Raw genomic sequence first — 17,959 nt, 5'->3', positions numbered from 1 at the left:
CTCCCTCTTACTTTGTGTACCTCTTGTACTGAAAGGGCCTTACAATGTAAAAAGCATATTTTAGGTGAAGAAAGCGTGCCTAAGGATGATTCTCAGTCTGAAGAGAATCAGGATATGCCATCCAATTCTCCCCAAGTGTCACAACCTTTAACGCCCACACAAGCGATGCCCAGTACCTCTAGTGCGTCTAATTCTTTTACTCTGCAGGAGATGGCTGCAGTTATGTCAACTACTCTTACAGAGGTATTATCTAAATTACCACTGTTACAGGGTAAACGCAGTAGGTCAGGTATTAATGTGAAAACTGAATCCTCTGATGCTTTATTGGCCATTTCCAACGAACCCTCACAGGGCTCCGAGTTGGGGGTCAGGGAATTGCTGTCTGAGGGAGAACTTTCAGACTCAGGAAATATGTTACCTCAGACAGATTCGGACGTCATGTCCTTTAAATTTATGCTTGAACACCTCCTCCTGTTACTTCGGGAGGTTTTAGCGACTCTGGATGATTGTGACCCTATTGTGATACCACCAGAGAAATTGTGTAAGATGGACAAATATCTAGAGGTACCTACTTACACTGATGTTTTTCCGGTCCCTAAAAGAATTTCGTAAATTATAAAAAAGGAATGGGATAGACCAGGTATACCGTTCTCTCCTCCTCCTAATTTTAAGAAAATGTATCCCATAACTATACCTATTGAGGACAGTTGTGCTTTCAAAGAACCTATGGATAAGAAGTTAGAGGGTCTTCTAAAGAAATTATTTATTCATCAGGGTTTTCTTTTACAACCTACAGCTTGCATTGTTCCAGTTACTACTGCAGCAGCTTTTTGGTTTGATGCTCTAGAAGAGTCTCTGAAGGTTGAGACCCCATTAGAGGACATTTTGGATAGAATTAAGGCTCTCAAGCTAGCTAATTCTTTTATTACAGATGCCGCTTTTCAAATTGCTAAATTAGCTGCGAAAAATGCAGGATTTGCCATTTTAGCGCCTAGAGCGTTATGGTTCAAATTGTGGTCTGATGATGTGTCATCAAAATCTAAGCTTTTAGCTATTCCTTTCAAGGGTAAGACCCTATTCGGGCCTGAATTGAAGGAAATAATTTCGGACATTACTGGAGGTAAAGGCCACGCCCTACCTCAGGATAAGTCTGTTAAGATGAGGGGTAAACAAAATAATTTTCGTTCCTTTCGAAATTCTAAAGGAATACCCTCTGCTTCCTCGTCCTCCACAAAGCAGGAAGGGAATTTTGCTTAATCCAAGTCCGTCTGGAGACTCAACCAGGCTTGGAATAAAGGTAAACAGTCCAAGAAGCCTGCTGCTGCTACAAAGACAGCATGAAGGGGCGGCCCCGGATCCGGGACCGGATCTAGTAGGGGGCAGACTTTCTTTCTTTGCCCAGGCTTGGGCAAGAGATGTTCAGGACCCCTGGGCATTGGAAATCGTGACCCACGGGTATCAACTGGAATTCAAGGATTTTCTCCCAAGAGGGAGATTTCATCTTTTATGATTGTCTGTAGACCAGATAAAAAGAGAGGCGTTCTTACGTTGTGTAAAAGACCTCTCTACCATGGGAGTAATTTGTCCCATTCCAACACTGGAACAGGGGCAGGGATTTAACTCAAATCTTTTTGCGGTTCCCAAAAAAGAGGGAACTTTCAGACCCATTCTAGATCTCAAGTGTTTAAACAAGTTTCTCAGAGTCCCATCGTTCAAGATGGAGACTATACGAACAATTTTACCAATGATCCAGGATGGTCAATTTATGACTACCGTGTATTTGAAGGATGCATACCTTCATATTCCTATTCACAAGGATCATCATCAGTTCCTAAGGTTTGCCTTCCTGGACAAACATTTTCAGTTCGTGGCTCTTCCCTTCGGGTTGGCCACAGCACCCTGGATCTTCACAAGGGATCTAGGGTCCCTTCTGGCGGTTCTCAGACCACGGGGCAAAGCAGTGGCACCTTATCTTGATGATATTTTGATTCAGGCGTCAACTTTTCATCTGACAAAATCTCACATGGACACAGTGTTGTCCTTCCTGAGAACTCACGGTTGGAAGGTGAACATAGAAAAAAGTTCACTAGTTCCACGTACAAGGGTTCCCTTCTTGGGAACTCTGATAGACTCGGTAGACATGAAAATATTTCTGACGGAGGTCAGAAAATCAAAGATTCTAAATACTTGCCGAGCACTTCAGTCCATTCCTCGTCCATCAGTGGCTCAGTGTATGGAGGTAATTGGATTTATGGTAGCGGCAATGGACATCATTCCGTTTGCTCGCTTTCATCTCAGACCACTGCAGCTGTGCATGCTCGGACAGTGGAATGGGGACTATGTGAATTTATCTCCTCAGATAAATCTGGATCAAGAGACCAGAGACTCTCTTCTTTGGTGGTTGTCGCCGGATCATCTGTCCCAGGGGACGTGTTTACGCAGACCCTTGTGGGTGATAGTGACAACGGACGCCAGTCTACTGGGGTGCAGTCTGGAATTCCCTGAAGGCTCAGGGTGTTTGGACTCAGGTGGAGTCTCTACTTCCAATCAATATTCTGGAACTGAGAGCAATATTCAATGCGCTTCAGGCGTGGCCTCAGTTGGCTTCGGCCAAATTCATCAGATTTCAGTCGGACAATATCACAACTGTGGTTTATATCAATCATCATGGGGGAATAAGGAGTTCCTTAGCGATGATAGAAGTATCCAAGATAATCCGATGGGCGGAGGCCCACTCTTGTTATCGGCAATCTACATCCCAGGAGTAGAGAACTGTGAAGCGGATATTTTCTAAGTCGTCAGACTTTTCATCCGGGGGAGTGGGAACTCCACCCGGAGGTGTTTGCCTCACTGATTCGCCAATGGGGCAGACCGGAATTGGATCTGATGGCATCTCGACAGAATGTCAAGCTTCCACGTTACGGATCCAGGTCGAGGGATCCCCAGGCCGAACTGATAGATGCCTTGGCAGTGCCTTGGTCGTTTAGCCTAACTTATGTGTTTCCTCCGTTTCCTCACCGTGATTGCTAGGATCAAACAGGAGAGAGCTTCGGTAATCCTGATCGCACCTGCCACACAGGATTTGGTATGCGGATTTAGTGGACATGTCCTCTCTGCCTCCGTGGAAACTTCCTTTGACAAAGACAGGACCTTCTCATTCAAGGGCCTTTCCAACATCCAAATCTAAATTCTCTGCAGCTGACTGCTTGGAGATTGAATGCTTGATTTTATCTATGCGGGGATTTTCAGATTCGGTCATCGATACTTTGATACAGGCACGTAAGCCTGTCACTAGAAAGATCTATCATATGATATGGCGTAAATATCTTTATTGATGTGAATCCAAGGGCTACTCATGGAGTAAAGTTAGGATTCTCAGGATTCTGTCTTTTCTCCAATAAGGATTGGAGAAATTGTTATCAGCAACTTCCTTAAAGGGACAGATTTCTGCTTTGTCAATTTTGCTTCACAAACTTTTGGCAGATGTTCCAGATATTCAGTCTTTTTGTCAGGCTCTAACTAGAATTAAGCCTGTATTTAGACCAATTACTCCTCCCTGGAGTTTGAATTTGGTTCTTAGAGTTCTTCAATGGGTTCCGTTTGAACCCATGCATTCCATAGATATTAAATTATTATCTTGGAAAGTTTATTTTTTTTTTTTGCTATTTCTATTTCTGAGCTTTCAGCGTTACAATATGATTCACCTTATCTTATATTTCATTCTGATAAGGTGGTTTTGCGTACCAAACCTGGATTTCTTCCTAAGGTTGTTTCAAATAAGAATATTAATCAGGAAATTGTTGATCCTTCCTTGTGTCCTAATCCTCCTTCTAAGAAGGGGGAGCGTCTGTTACATAACCTGGACGTGGTCCGTGCCTTGAATTTTTACTTGCAAGCGACTAAGGATTTCCGTCAATCATCTACATTATTCATTGTTTATTCTGGAAAGCCTAAGGGTCAGAAAGCTACGGCTACCTCTCTTTCTTTTTGGCTGTGGAGTATCATCCGCCTGGCATATGAGACTGCTGGACAGCAGCCTCCTGAAAGAATTACGGCTCATTCTACTAGGGCTGTGGCTTCCTCATGGGCATTTAAAAATTATGCTTCTGTTGAACAGATTTGCAAGGCTGCAACTTGGCCGTCTCTTCACACTTTTTCCAAATTTGACACTTTTGCCTCGTCTGAGGCTGTTTTTGGGAGAAATGTTCTTCAAGCAGTGGTGCCTTCCGTTTAGGTTCCTGTCTTGTCCCTCCCTTTCATCCTTGTCCTATAGTTTTGGTATTGTATCCCATAAGTAAGGATGAAATCTGTGGACTCGTCATATCTTGTAAAAGAAAAGGAAATTTATGCTTACCTGATAAATGTACTTCTTTTACGATATGACGAGTCCACGGCCCACTCTGTCATTTTGAAGACAGATTATCTTTATTTTAGATTTTCCTTTTTCTTCCTAAACCTTTGGTCGAATGACTGGGGGTGGAGGGAAGGGAGGAGCTATATATACTATGCTGTGGTGCTCTTTGCCACTTCCTGTTAGCAGGAGTTTAATATCCCACAAGTAAGGATGAAATCCGTGGACTCGTCGTATCGTAGAAGAAATCAATTTATCAGGTAAGCATAAATTTCCTTTTTAAAATACTTGCCAGCAATTATTAAACAATTTTTTTATGCAAACTATTTTTAATTAATTAGCCCTTTTAGGAAATGCACAAAATCTCAACCTGGTTTAAGTCCCTTTAAAGTAAAATTCTGAAGAAAAAGGAGAGTCCTAACCTTAGGATATACAACATGTTTTTTGTTGTTTTTAAATTGTAACTTTTTCTGTATCTACTGCTTTTCTTTGACACTAAAGGACAACTTATTTTTATTATTAAACGATAGACTGAAGGGACTCTGTTGATAGCTAGTTTTACCACTTTCAAAGTATAAAGAGAGCAAAAAAATAAAAATGCAGAATGCAACTAAATATTATTTTTTATAAAATGCCCCCTTTTCCTCATTCTCATATTGTTTTGTCTTTTTTATTTTTCCTTTGCTTTCTGCCTTCCACTTTCATACTCAGTTGGTTTAAATGAGCACATGAAAGCAGCCCGGAAGCGGTATGAAACATCTGTAATTGACCGAATTGGAGATGATGTTCTGAGCTGGGTGAGTGTGATTCTCCCACACCCTTTATCGTTGCTCCATGTCTTTGTATCTCTATAAACCAACAACATTGATCCCCTGTGCCTGCAGTTTAGTGGTGCTGAGGAGGAGAAGCTGAAGCAGGCTGTGGCTACCTTCTGCAGTAACCAGCCATTCGCATTGGAGATGATCAAGTCTCGTCAAAAGAAGGACCCAAAGTTCCTAATTTTTGTTCAGGTAAGAAGGTAGTGCTTTTGTTCAGGTCACACATAGTAATATAAGAACAAACTGAGAAACCATGCATGGTGTCAGAAAAACAGTACACAACAATGCAGAGTATTTGTACTGATGGAATATTCTAGCCCGAGTTTGCATAATATGACCGTTTTGTATACACTGATCAGCCACAACATTTAAACCACTGATAGGTGAAGTTAATAATATTGATTATATCATCACAATGGCACCTGTCAAGGGGTGGGATATATATTAGGCATCAAATGAACAGTCGGCTCCTGAATGTCATGTGTTCGAAACAGGAAAATGTGCAAATGAAAAGATCTGAGGGACTTTGACAAGGGCCAAATAGTGATGGCTAGACGACTAGGTCAGAGCATCTCCAAAACAGCAAGTCTTGAGGGGTGTTCCCAGTATGCAGTGGTTAGTACCTACCAAAAGTGGTGCATGAAAGGACAACCGGGAAACCGTTGTCAGGGTCATTGGTGCCCAAGGCTCATTGATGCACGTGGGGAGTGAAGGCTAGCCCATCTGGTTTGATCACACAGAAGAGCTACTGTAGCTGAAATTGCTAAAAAATAATGAATGCTGGCTTTATAGAAAGGTGTCAGCACACACAGTGCATTGCAGTTTGCTGTGTCTGTGGCAGCATGGTCTATGATGACCCCTGTCCACTGCCAAAAGTGCCTTCAATGGGGACGTGAGCGTCAGAACTGGACCATGGTGCAATGGAAGAAGCCTGGGCTGAAGAATTATGTTTTTTTTAGATCAGCTGGATGGCTGGCTGCCTTTGTGCAATTTACCTGGGGAACATATGGCAGCAGGATGTACTATAGGAAGAAAGCAGGCCGGCTGAGGCAGTGTTATGCTCTGGGCAATGTTCTGCTGGGAACCCTTGGGTCCTGGCATTCATGTGGATGTTACTTTGACACGTACCACCTACCTAGAGATTGCAGACCACATACACCTCATTATGGCAGTGGTGCTCCCTGATGGCAGTGGCCTCTTTCAGCAGGATAATGCACCCTGCCACACTGCAAAAATTGTTCAGAAATGGTTTGAGGAACATGTCAAGTTTAAAATGTTGCCTTGGCCTCCTAACTCCCTAGATATCAATCCGATTGAGCATCTGTGGGAACAACAAATCTGACCCATGGAGGCCCCACCTTGCAGGACTTTATGGGACATAAAACAAGTTGGGATAGAGACAAAATATAATATGAACTTTAATTACTTTACCTGCAAATTTATTCTGCAGTGCCTCGCCATTAACCCTTTATTTTAAGTGTGGGAATTGTACAGCTCTAACTCCCCCCACACAATTCCTTTTATGGCTGCATATATATCCACCATTGATATGACTTTAACACTCATTATCTGCTGGGGCTGCCTAGAATTAAATAAGCTGCTGTGAACTCAGTTGAAATACAAATCCTGTGTTTTTGATGCTAAACACTGATAAAGGGGGAGGGTGGATCAGACTATTCCAGAAAGCACAGCTATGTAAGTCATTTTGCTTATTTCTTTTACAAGATATGACGAGTCCACAGATTTCATCCTTATGGGATTACGCCTCCTGGTCAGCAGGAGGAGGCAAAGAGCACCACAGCAGAGCTGTATATATAGCTCCTCCCTTCCCTCCCACTCCAGTAATTCTCTTTGCCTGTGTTAGTGATAGGAAGAGGTAAAGTGTTAGTTTAGATTCTTCAATCAAGAGTTTATTATTTTTAAATGGTACCGGTGTGTACTATTTTACTCAAGGGCAAAGCAAGGTGAGCTGTACAGATTCAAATATGATCGTTTCTGTGACTCCCAGACTGTGTGCTGCCCTGCTGAATATGGTCTTAGCAAATTTTATCTAAGACCCAGTTTTGTTCCCACAGATTCCTGGAGGAGTAGGACCTCTAGCAGTGTGGGACAAGTCATGCTGTTACTCAGCATGGGGGTATGTGCAGTCTATTACTTTCTGTGACACCTAGTACCTCAGAAAAGACTGTCATTTTCCTCAGTAAACTGCATATCTTCACCTATGTCTGTGTACTTTGCTACACGGTTCTAGAGGGCTACCTTAAATGTTGGGCCTGTTTATGGGGCTGCATGAGGTACATTGGGGTGTTTTTTAACAATCTTAACCCCTTCAGGATTGGGCTGACGCTGGAGATTTTCACTAGTGTATTCCGGTTTACTCCGGGCTCTGGAGTCGTTTATCAGACCGGGTGTTATTGGGGGACTGGCTGCCAATGTTACAAGGCACATGTGTTGCGGATCACTTTTATTAAATATGTATGGTAGATAACATTTGTCCCGGCGACTCCATTTATTACATATACAGAGCCGCCCGGGAGTTTTGTTGGTTACGCCCACAATGGGCGGGGCACTCATTCACTCGCTGAGACAAGCCGTGCAGTGCTTTTCTGGGAGTCGGAGGAGTAAGTGACTCCGGTGTCTGTCTGGAGCGCATAGGTAGAACAGGTGGTATAGACACTCTGCTGTTAGGAGGCTCGTTTGTCGGGTCATAGGGAGCAGGTAGGCGCCGCAGCAGAGCTGTGGCAAGGTGCTATTATTTTTAAAAGTGTAAATTATTGCCCCAAATTAGTTGCCTGCTTCTGAGATACGTTATAAAGCTTTGTTTTTTGTCTCCAAAGCCGCAAATATTAAAATCTTATAACACAGTGTACTAGACAAAATATTTTAATTTTTTTCTTAAAGGCACAGTGTTTCATTTTACAACATTTTTTTCTATATACAATTAACGTTTTGCTTCACAATGGATGATCTAAATGCCAGTACTTGTTCCATGTGTTTAAATGCCAATGTGGAACCCCCGCTTACTTTTTGCCCATTATGCACTGAGAGGGCATTACAATGTAGAGAGCGGATTTTCTTTAATAAAGATATAGCTCAGGATGTTTCTCAGACTGATGAGACTCAGGGTATGCCAACTCCTTCTCCCCAAGCGTCACAGCCCTTAACGCCTACTCAAGCGACGCCATGTTCTTTATCTGCGTCCACTTCTTTTACTCTGCAGGATATGGCTGCAGTTACGTCATCCACTCTTACAGAAGTTTTATCCAAGTTGCCAGTGTTACAGGGCAAACGCGGCAGGACAGAAGCCCCTTTGATGCCTATTTCTGATTTGCCCTCCCAGGATTCTGATTTGGGTGGAAGGGAGCATCTGTCTGAGGGGGAACTTTCTGACTCAGGGAGTGTGTTACCTCAGATAGACTCGGACGTCATGTCCTTCAGATTTAAGCTTGAACACCTCCGCCTGTTACTTCGGGAGGTTTTAGCGAGACTGGATGACTGTGACTCAATTGTGTTACCACCAGAGAAATTGTGTAAGATGGACAAATACTTAGAGGTTCCTTCTTATTCTGATGTATTTCCGGTTCCTAAGAGAATTTCGGAAATTATTACGCGGGAATGGGAAAGACCGTGTATCCCGTTCTCACCTTCGCCTAATTTTAAGAAAATGTATCCTATAGCTGACACTGTTCGGGATTCTTGGCAAACAGTCCCTAAGGTGGAGGGAGCTATATCTACCCTGGTTAAGCGTACAACTATTCCTATTGAGGACAGTTGTGCTTTCAAAGATCCTGTGGATAAAAAGTTGGAGGATCGTCTAAAAAAGCTATTTATTAATCAGGGTTTTCTATTACAACTGACGGCTTGTATTGTACCAGTTACAACTGCGGCTGCCTTTTGGTTTGACGCCTTAGAAGAGTCTCTTAAGACTGAGACTCCTTTAGAGGAAATACTAGATAGAATTAAGGCCCTTAAGCTGGCTAATTCTTTTATTACGGATACCGCCTTTCAGATAGCCAAGTTGGCGGCTAAGAGTGCAGGATTTGCCATTTTAGTGCGTAGAGCTTTATGGTTAAAATCTTGGTCTGTGGATGTGTCCTCTAAATCAAAGCTTTTAGCTATTTCTTTCAAATGAAAGACACTGTTCGGGCCTGACTTGAAAGAAATCATTTCTGACATTACGGGAGGTAAGGGTCATCTCCTACCTCAGGACAAAGCAGCTAGACAAAGGGGTAAGCAGAATAATTTTCGTTCATTTCGAAATTTCAAGGGAGTCCCCTCTTCTTCTTCCGCTAAACAGGAAGGGAATTTTGCACAAGCCAAGTCCATCTGGAGACCTAACCAGGCTCGGAACAAGGGTAAACAACCCAAGAAGCCCGCTGCTGCTCCCAAAACAGCATGAAGGGGCGGCCTCCGATCCGGGACCGGATCTAGTAGGGGGCAGACTTTCTCTCTTTGTCCAGGCTTGGATAAGAGACGTTCAGGATCCCTGGACACTGGAAATCGTGTCCCAAGGGTATCAACTGGAGTTCAAAAATTCCCTCCCAAGGGGGAGTTTTCTTCTTTCACGATTGTCTGTAGACCAGATAAAAAGAGAGGCGTTCTTATGTTGTGTAAAAGACCTCTCCAATATAGGAGTAATTCGTCCCGCTCCAATACAGGAACAGGAGCAGGGGTTTTACTCAAATCATTTCGTGGTTCCCAAAAAAGAGGGAACTTTCCGTCCCATTTTAGATCTCAAGAGACTAAAAAAGTTTCTCAGAGTTCCATCCTTCAAGATGGAGACTATTCGGACAGTTATTCTATTGATCCAGGAGGGTCAATATATGACTACCGTGGACTTAAAGGATGCATATCTTCATATTCCTATCCACAAAGATCATCACCAGTTTCTAAGGTTTGCCTTCCTGGACAAACATTTTCAGTTTGTGGCTCTTTCTTTCGGGCTGGCCACAGCTCCCAGGATCTTCACGAAGGTTCTAGGGTCTCTGCTGGCGGTTCTCAGACCGCGGGGCATTGCAGTGGCGCCTTATCTGGACGATATTCTGATCCAGGTGTCGTCTTATCAACTGACAAAATCTCATACAGACATGGTTCTGTCCTTTCTAAGGATTCACTGGTGGAAGGTGAATCTAGAAAAGAGTTCACTAATTCCACAGACAAGGGTTCCTTTCCTGGGAACTCTAATAGATTTTATATCCATGAAAATTTTCTTGACGGGAGGAACAAGGAGTTCCTTAGCAATGACAGAAGTATACAAGATAATTCGGTGGGCGGAGGCTCACTCTTGTTATCTGTCAGCAATCTACATCCCAGGAGTGGACAATTGGGAAGCAGATTTTTTGAGCAGACAGACGTTTCATCCGGGGGAATGGGAACTCCATCCTGAGGTCTTTGCCACTCTAATTCTCAGATGGGGCAGACCGGAGCTGGATCTTATGGCATCTCGTCAGAACGCCAAGCTCCCGAGATACGGATCGAGGTCCAGGTATCATCAGGCCGAACTGATAGATGCCTTGGCAGTGCCTTGGTCGTTCAACCTAGCTTATGTGTTTCCACCGTTTGCTCTCCTTCCCCGGGTGACTGCTTGAATCAAACAGGAGAGGGCTTCAGTAATTCTCATTGCTCCTGCGTGGCCTCGCAGGACTTGGTATGCCGATCTGGTGGACATGTCCTCTCTGCCACCGTGGAAGCTTCCATTGAGGCAGGACCTTCTCATTCTGGGACCCTTCCATCATCCAAATCTAGTTTCTCTGGAGCTGACTGCTTGGAAATTAAACGCTTGATTTTATCTAAGCGAGGGTTCTCTGATTCGGTCATTGATACCTTGATTCAGGCACATAAGCCTGTTACCAGAAAGATTTTCCATAAGATATGGCGTAAATATCTTTATTGGTGCGAATCCAAGGGCTACTCATGGAGTAGGGTTAGGATTCCCAGGATTTTATCTTTTCTCCAAGAAGGATTGGAGAAAGGGTTGTCAGCAAGTTCCTTAAAGGGACAGATTTCTGCTTTGTCTATTTTGCTACACAAGCGTCTGGCAGATGTTCCAGACGTTCAATCTTTTTGTCAGGCTCCGACTAGAATCAAGCCTGTGTTTAGACCAATTGCTCCACCTTGGAGTTTGAATTGAGTTCTTAAGGTTCTTCAAGGGGTTCTGTTTGAACCCATGCATTCCATAGATATTAAGTTGTTATCTTGGAAAGTTTTATTGTTGGTTGTTATTTCTTCTGCTCGCAGAGTTTCTGAGCTTTCAGCCTTACAATGTGATTCTCCTTATCTTATTTTCCATTCTGATAAGATGGTGTTACGTACCAAACCTGGTTTCCTTCCTAAGGTTGTTTCTAGTAAGAATATTAATCAGGAAATTGTTGTTCCTTCCTTGTGTCCTAATCCTTCTTCTAAGAAGGAGCGTCTGTTACATAACTTGGATGTGGTCCGTGCCCTGAAGTTTTACTTGCAGGCGACTAAAGAATTTCGTCAATCATCTTCACTATTTGTTGTTTTTTCTGGAAAACGTATGGGCCAGAAAGCTACGGCTACCTTTCTTTCTTTTTGGCTGAAGAGTATCATCCGTTTTGCATATGAGACTGCTGGACAGCAGCCTCCTGAAAGAATTACGGCTCATTCTACTAGGGCTGTGGTTTCCTCATGGGCATTTAAAAATGATGCTTCTGTTGAACAGATTTGCAAGGCTGCAACTTGGTCGTCTCTTCACATTTTTTCCAAATTTTACACTTTTGTCTGAGGCTGTTTTTGGGAGAAAGGTTCTTCAAGCAGTGGTGCCTTCCGTTTAGGTTCCTGTCTTGTCCCTCCCTTTCATCCATGTCCTATAGCTTTGGTATTGTATCCCATAAGTAAGGATGAAATCTGTGGACTCGTCGTATCTTGTAAAAGAAAAGGAAATGTATGCTTACCTGATAAATTTATTTCTTTTACGATATGACGAGTCCACGGCCCACCCTGTCATTTCTAAGACCGGTATTTATTTAATTTTTGTTAAACTTCACCTCTGCACCTTTGGCTTTTCCTTTCTCTTCCTAACTTCGGTCGAATGACTGGAGTGGGAGGGAAGGGAGGAGCTATATATACAGCTCTACTGTGATGCTCTTTGCCACTTCCTGCTAAACAGGAGGCGTAATCCCATAAGTAAGGATGAAATCCGTGTATTCGTCATATCGTAAAAGAAATAAATGTATCAGGTAAGCATAAATTTCCTTTTTTGAAAATTATTTTAAAATACTTGCCAGCAATTTTTTTATTATTTCTCTTGTAAAGGTGTATCCAGTCCACAGGTTCATCCATTACTTGTGGGATATTCTCCTTCCCAACAGGAAGCTGCAAGAGGACACCCACAGCAGAGCTGTCTATATAGCTCCTCCCCTAACTGCCACCCCCAGTCATTCTCTTGCAGCTCTCAACAAGAAAGGAAGTATCAAGAGAGATGTGGTGACTTAGTGTAGTTTTTACCTTCAATCAAAAGTTTGTTATTTTTAAACGGTACCGGCGTTGTACTGTTTTTACTCTCAGGCAGAAATTGGAAGAAAAATTCTGCCTGCAGGTTTTGATGATCTTAGCAGTTTGTATGGAAGTATGGAAAGAAAACTTCAGTTGGGGGGACGGTCTGCAGATTGCCTGCTTTGAGGTATGTTCAGTATATTTTTTCTAGAGAGATGATAAGGTCTAGAAAATGCTGACAGTGCCTGGTATATTTAAGGTAAGCCTGATACAGTGATTTAACAACAGTTGGGATCATGCTTGCAAATAAGGGTAATATTCATGTTAATACTTATATTACTTAGTGTAAAAACGTTTGCATGATTTATAAAAATAAAAACGTTTTTTCTCTGAGGGTGATAAATCTTTATTTGGGGCCTAGTTTTCCACATGGCTTGTTAGATTACTCCTAGGAGTACTTTTTTAAGGCCCTCTGACTTTGTGCATGGTAGGGAGGGGCCTATTTTCAAGCTCTAAATGTGCAGTTGATTTTCAGTCTGAGACATCCAGCTTCCCTGAAGGAGTCCTCTGGCTTATAGGACCTCTATAGAGGGTTTTGTTCCTGCAGAAATCATTTTTAAGGGCAGGTAGGAGCCACAGCACAGCTGTGGCAGTGTGTTTGACTGTTTGTTAGCAGTTTTAATCTTTTTCTAATTCGTTTTTGGGCCTGAGGGGTTAATCATCCATTTGCAAGTGGGTGCAATGCTGCTTTAGTCCCTTATACACACTGTAAAAATTTCGTAGAGTTTACTACTTTTTATCACTGTTTTGCAGTTTATGTGGTAGTTTTTTTCTCTTAAAGGCACAGTACCGTTTTTATATTATTGCTTTTTTCACATTTATTAAAGTGTTTTCCAAGCTTGCTTCTGTTAAACATGTCTGACATAGAGGAAACTCCTTGTTCATTATGTTTAGAAGCCATTGTGGAACCCCCTCTTAGAATGTGTACCAAATGCACTGACCTTTCTATAAGTTATAAAGATCATATTATGGCTTTTAAAGATTTATCACCTGAGGTTTCTGAGACTGACAAAAGGGAGGTTATGCCATCTAGCTCTCCCCACGTGTCAGAACCTATAACTCCCGCTCAAGGGACGCCAAGTACATGTAGCGCGTCCAATGCGTTTACCTTACAAGACATGGCGGCAGTTATGAATCATACCCTCACAGAGGTATTGTCCAAACTGCCAGGGTTACAAGGAAAGTGAGACAGCTCTGGGGCTAGAACAAATACAGAGCTCTCTGACACTTTAGTAGCTATGTCTGTACCCTCACAATGTACAGAAACCGAAGCAGGAGAGCTTCTATCTGTGGGTGACATTTCTGATTCAGGGAAGGCGTTACTTCAGTCTGACTCTGAAATGACAGCATTTAAATTTAAGCTTGAACACCTCCGCGTGTTGCTCAGGGAGGTTTTAGCGACTCTGGATGACTGTGACACCATTGTAGTCCCAGAGAAATTGTGTAAAATGGACAAATACTTTGCAGTGCCTGTTTACACTGACGTTTTTCCAATCCCTAAGAGGTTTTCAGAAATTATTACTAAGGAATGGGATAGACCAGGTGTTCCGTTCTCTCCCCCTCCTGCTTTTAAAAAGATGTTTCCTATAGATGCCGCTACACGGGACTTGTGGCAGACGGTCCCTAAGGTGGAGGGAGCAGTCTCTACCCTAGCTAAGCGTACAGCTATTCCTGTCGAAGACAGTTGTGCTTTCCTAGATCCTATGGATAAAAAATTAGAGGGTTTCCTTAAGAAAATCTTTATACAACAAGGTTTTATTCTCCAGCCTCTTGCATGCATTGCCCCAGTCACTGCTGCAGCGGCTTTCTGGTTCGAGTCTCTGGAGGAGGCTTTACAGGTAGAGACCCCGTTGCATAATATCCTTGACAGGCTTAAAGCTCTTAAGTTAGCCAATTCATTTATTTCTGACGCCATTTTCATTTAACCAAGCTAACGGCTAAAAATACAGGTTTTGCCATTCAGGCGCGTAGGGCACTATGGCTTAAATTCTGGTCATCTGATGTCACTTCAAAGTCTAAACTTCTCAATATCCCCTTCAAAGGGCAGACCCTATTTGGGCCTGGACTGAAGGAGATCATTTTTGATATTACTGGAGGAAAAGGCCACACCCTTCCCCAGGATAGGTCCAACAAGTTAAGGACCAAACAGACTAATTTTCGTTCCTTTCGAAACTTCAAGAGTGGCGCAGCTTCATCTTCCTCTTCTACAAAACAAGAGAGAAATTTTGCCCAGTCCAAGCCAGTCTGGAGACCTAACCAGGCTTGGAACAAGGGGAAACAGGCCAAAAAGCCTGATGCTGCCTCTAAGACAGCATGAAGGAGTAGCCCCCTATCCGGGACCGGATCTAGTGGGGGGCAGACTTTCTCTCTTCGCCCAGGCTTGGGCAAGAGATGTCCAGGATCCCTGGGCTCTGGAGATTGTTTCCCAGGGCTATCTTCTGGATTTCAAAGCTTCATCTCCAAAGGGGAGATTTCATCTCTCACAATTATCTGCAAACCAGATAAAGAGAGAGGCATTCTTACATTGCGTTCAAGACCTACTAGTTATGGGAGTGATCCACCCAGTTCCAAAGGAGGAACAGGGGCAGGGCTTCTATTCAAATCTGTTTATAGTTCCCAAGAAAGAGGGAACTTTCAGACCAATCTTGGATCTCAAGATCCTAAACAAATTTCTCAGGGTCCCATCCTTCAAGATGGAGACTATTCGAACCATCCTACCTATGATCCAGGAGGGTCAATATATGACTACTGTGGATTTAAAGGATGCTTATCTACACATTCCGATACACAGGGATAATCATCAGTTTCTCAGGTTCGCCTTCCTAGACCGGCATTACCAGTTTGTGGCTCTTCCCTTCGGGTTAGCCATGGCACCAAGAATCTTTATGAAGGTTCTAGGGTCCCTTCTGGCGGTTCTAAGGCCGCGTGGTATAGCAGTGGCCCCTTACCTAGACGACATCCTGATACAGGCGTCGACTTTTCAAATCGCCAGGTCCCATACTGACATTGTTCTGGCATTCCTGAGGTCTCACTGGTGGAAAGTGAACGAAGGAAAGAGTTCTCTCTCCCCTCTCACAAGTGTTTCCTTCCTAGGAACTCTGATAGACTCAGTAGAAATGAAGATTTATCTGACAGAGGTCAGGTTGTCAAAACTTCTAACTTCCTGCCGTGCTCTTTATTCCACTTCCCATCCGTCAGTGGCTCAGTGTATGGAGGTAATCGGATTAATGGTAGCGGCAATGGACATAGTTCCGTTTGCCGCTTACATCTCAGACCACTGCAACTTTGCATGCTCAATCAGTGGAATGGAGATTACACATATTTGTCCCCTCTATTAAATCTGGATCAAGAGACCAGGGATTCTCTTCTCTGGTGGCTATCTTGGGACAGATGCCAGCCTTCTGGGCTGGGGTGCAGTCTGGAACTCCCTGAAGGCTCAGGGTTCGTGGACTTAGGAGGAGGCCCTCCTTCCGATAAACATTCTGGAACTAAGAGCGATATTCAATGCTCTTCAGGCTTGGCCTCAGCTAGCTGCGGTCAGGTTCATCAGATTTCAGTCAGACAACATTACGACTGTAGCCTATATCAACCATCAGGGGGGAACAAGGAGCCCTCTGGCAATGTTGGAGGTTTCAAAGATAATTCTATGGGCAGAGGTTCACTCTTGCCATCTCTCAGCTATCCATATCCCAGGAGTAGAGAACTGGGAGGCGGATTTTCTAAGTCGGCAGACTTTTCATCTGGGGGAGTGGGAGCTCCATCCGGAGGTATTTGCCCAGTTGATTCAACTTTGGGGCAAACCAGAACTGGATCTCATGGCGTCTCGTCAGAACGCCAAGCTTCCTTGTTACGGGTCCAGGTCCAGGGATTCCAAGGCAGCGCTGATAGATGCTCTAGCAGCGCCCTCGTCCTTCAGCCTGGCTTATGTGTTTCCACCGTTTACTCTGCTCCCTCGTCTGATTGCCAAGATCAAGCAGGAGAGAGCTTCGGTGATCTTGATAGCCCCTGCGTGGCCACGCAGGACTTGGTATGCAGATCTGGTGGACATGTCATCTTTTCCACCATGGTCTCTGCCGCTAAGGCAGGACCACCTACTTCAAGGTCCCTTCAAACATCCAAATCTAATTTCTCTACGTCTGACTGCTTGGAGATTGAACGCTTGATTCTATCAAAGCGTGGTTTCTCCAACATAGGTGTGTCCGGTCCACGGCGTCATCCTTACTTGTGGGATATTCTCTTCCCCAACAGGAAATGGCAAAGAGCCCAGCAAAGCTGGTCACATGATCCCTCCTAGGCTCCGCCTACCCCAGTCATTCTCTTTGCCGTTGTACAGGCAACATCTCCACGGAGATGGCTTAGAGTTTTTTAGTGTTTAACTGTAGTTTTTATTATTCAATCAAGAGTTTGTTATTTTAAAATAGTGCTGGTATGTACTATTTACTCTGAAACAGAAAAGAGATGAAGATTTCTGTTTGTAAGAGGAAAATGATTTTAGCAACCGTTACTAAAATCGATGGCTGTTCCACACAGGACTGTTGAGAGGAATTAACTTCAGTTGGGGGAACAGTGAGCAGACTTTTGCTGCTTGAGGTATGACACATTCTAACAAGACGATGTAATGCTGGAAGCTGTCATTTTCCCTATGGGATCCGGTAAGCCATTTTTATTACAGAGTAAATAAGGGCTTCACAAGGGCTTGTTAAGACTGTAGACATTTTCTGGGCTAAATCGATTCATATATAACATATTTAGCCTTGAGGAATCATTTAATATGGGTATTTTTGTAAAATAATATCGGCAGGCACTGTTTTAGACACCTTATTCTCTAGGGGCTTTCCCTAATCATAGGCAGAGCCTCATTTTCGCGCCGGTATTGCGCACTTGTTTTTGAGAAGCATGACATGCAGTCGCATGTGTGAGGAGCTCTGATACATAAAAAAGACTTTCTGAAGGCGTCATTTGGTATCGTATTCCCCTTTGGGCTTGGTTGGGTCTCAGCAAAGCAGATACCAGGGACTGTAAAGGGGTTAAAGATAAAAACGGCTCCGGTTCCGTTATTTTAAGGGTTAAAGCTTCCAAATTTGGTGTGCAATACTTTTAAGGCTTTAAGACACTGTGGTGAAATTTTGGTGAATTTTGAACAATTCCTTCATATTTTTTCGCAATTGCAGTAATAAAGTGTGTTCAGTTTAAAATTTAAAGTGACAGTAACGGTTTTATTTTAAAACGTTTTTTGTACTTTGTTATCAAGTTTATGCCTGTTTAACATGTCTGA

General features: G+C 43.3%; 1 protein-coding gene across 3 annotated transcripts in view; it reads left to right on the top strand.

Moving 5' to 3' along the window:
• The window catches only part of ARHGEF12 (Rho guanine nucleotide exchange factor 12), a 1,204,049-nt gene that overhangs the window by 930,793 nt on the left and 255,297 nt on the right, over positions 1–17,959 (top strand). For all 3 annotated transcript variants that reach the window (XM_053691590.1, XM_053691589.1, XM_053691591.1), the window contains 2 exons: positions 5,063–5,148; positions 5,236–5,361. In XM_053691590.1, the coding sequence (XP_053547565.1) occupies positions 5,063–5,148; positions 5,236–5,361 (212 nt within the window). The remainder of the gene's footprint in view (positions 1–5,062; positions 5,149–5,235; positions 5,362–17,959) is intronic.

This window comes from Bombina bombina, chromosome 8 (assembly GCF_027579735.1).
Source record: "Bombina bombina isolate aBomBom1 chromosome 8, aBomBom1.pri, whole genome shotgun sequence".
Taxonomy (NCBI): Eukaryota; Metazoa; Chordata; class Amphibia; order Anura; family Bombinatoridae; genus Bombina; species Bombina bombina.
The sequence above is the reverse complement of the archived record's forward strand: the minus strand, read 5'-3'. Positions and strand labels throughout refer to the sequence as shown.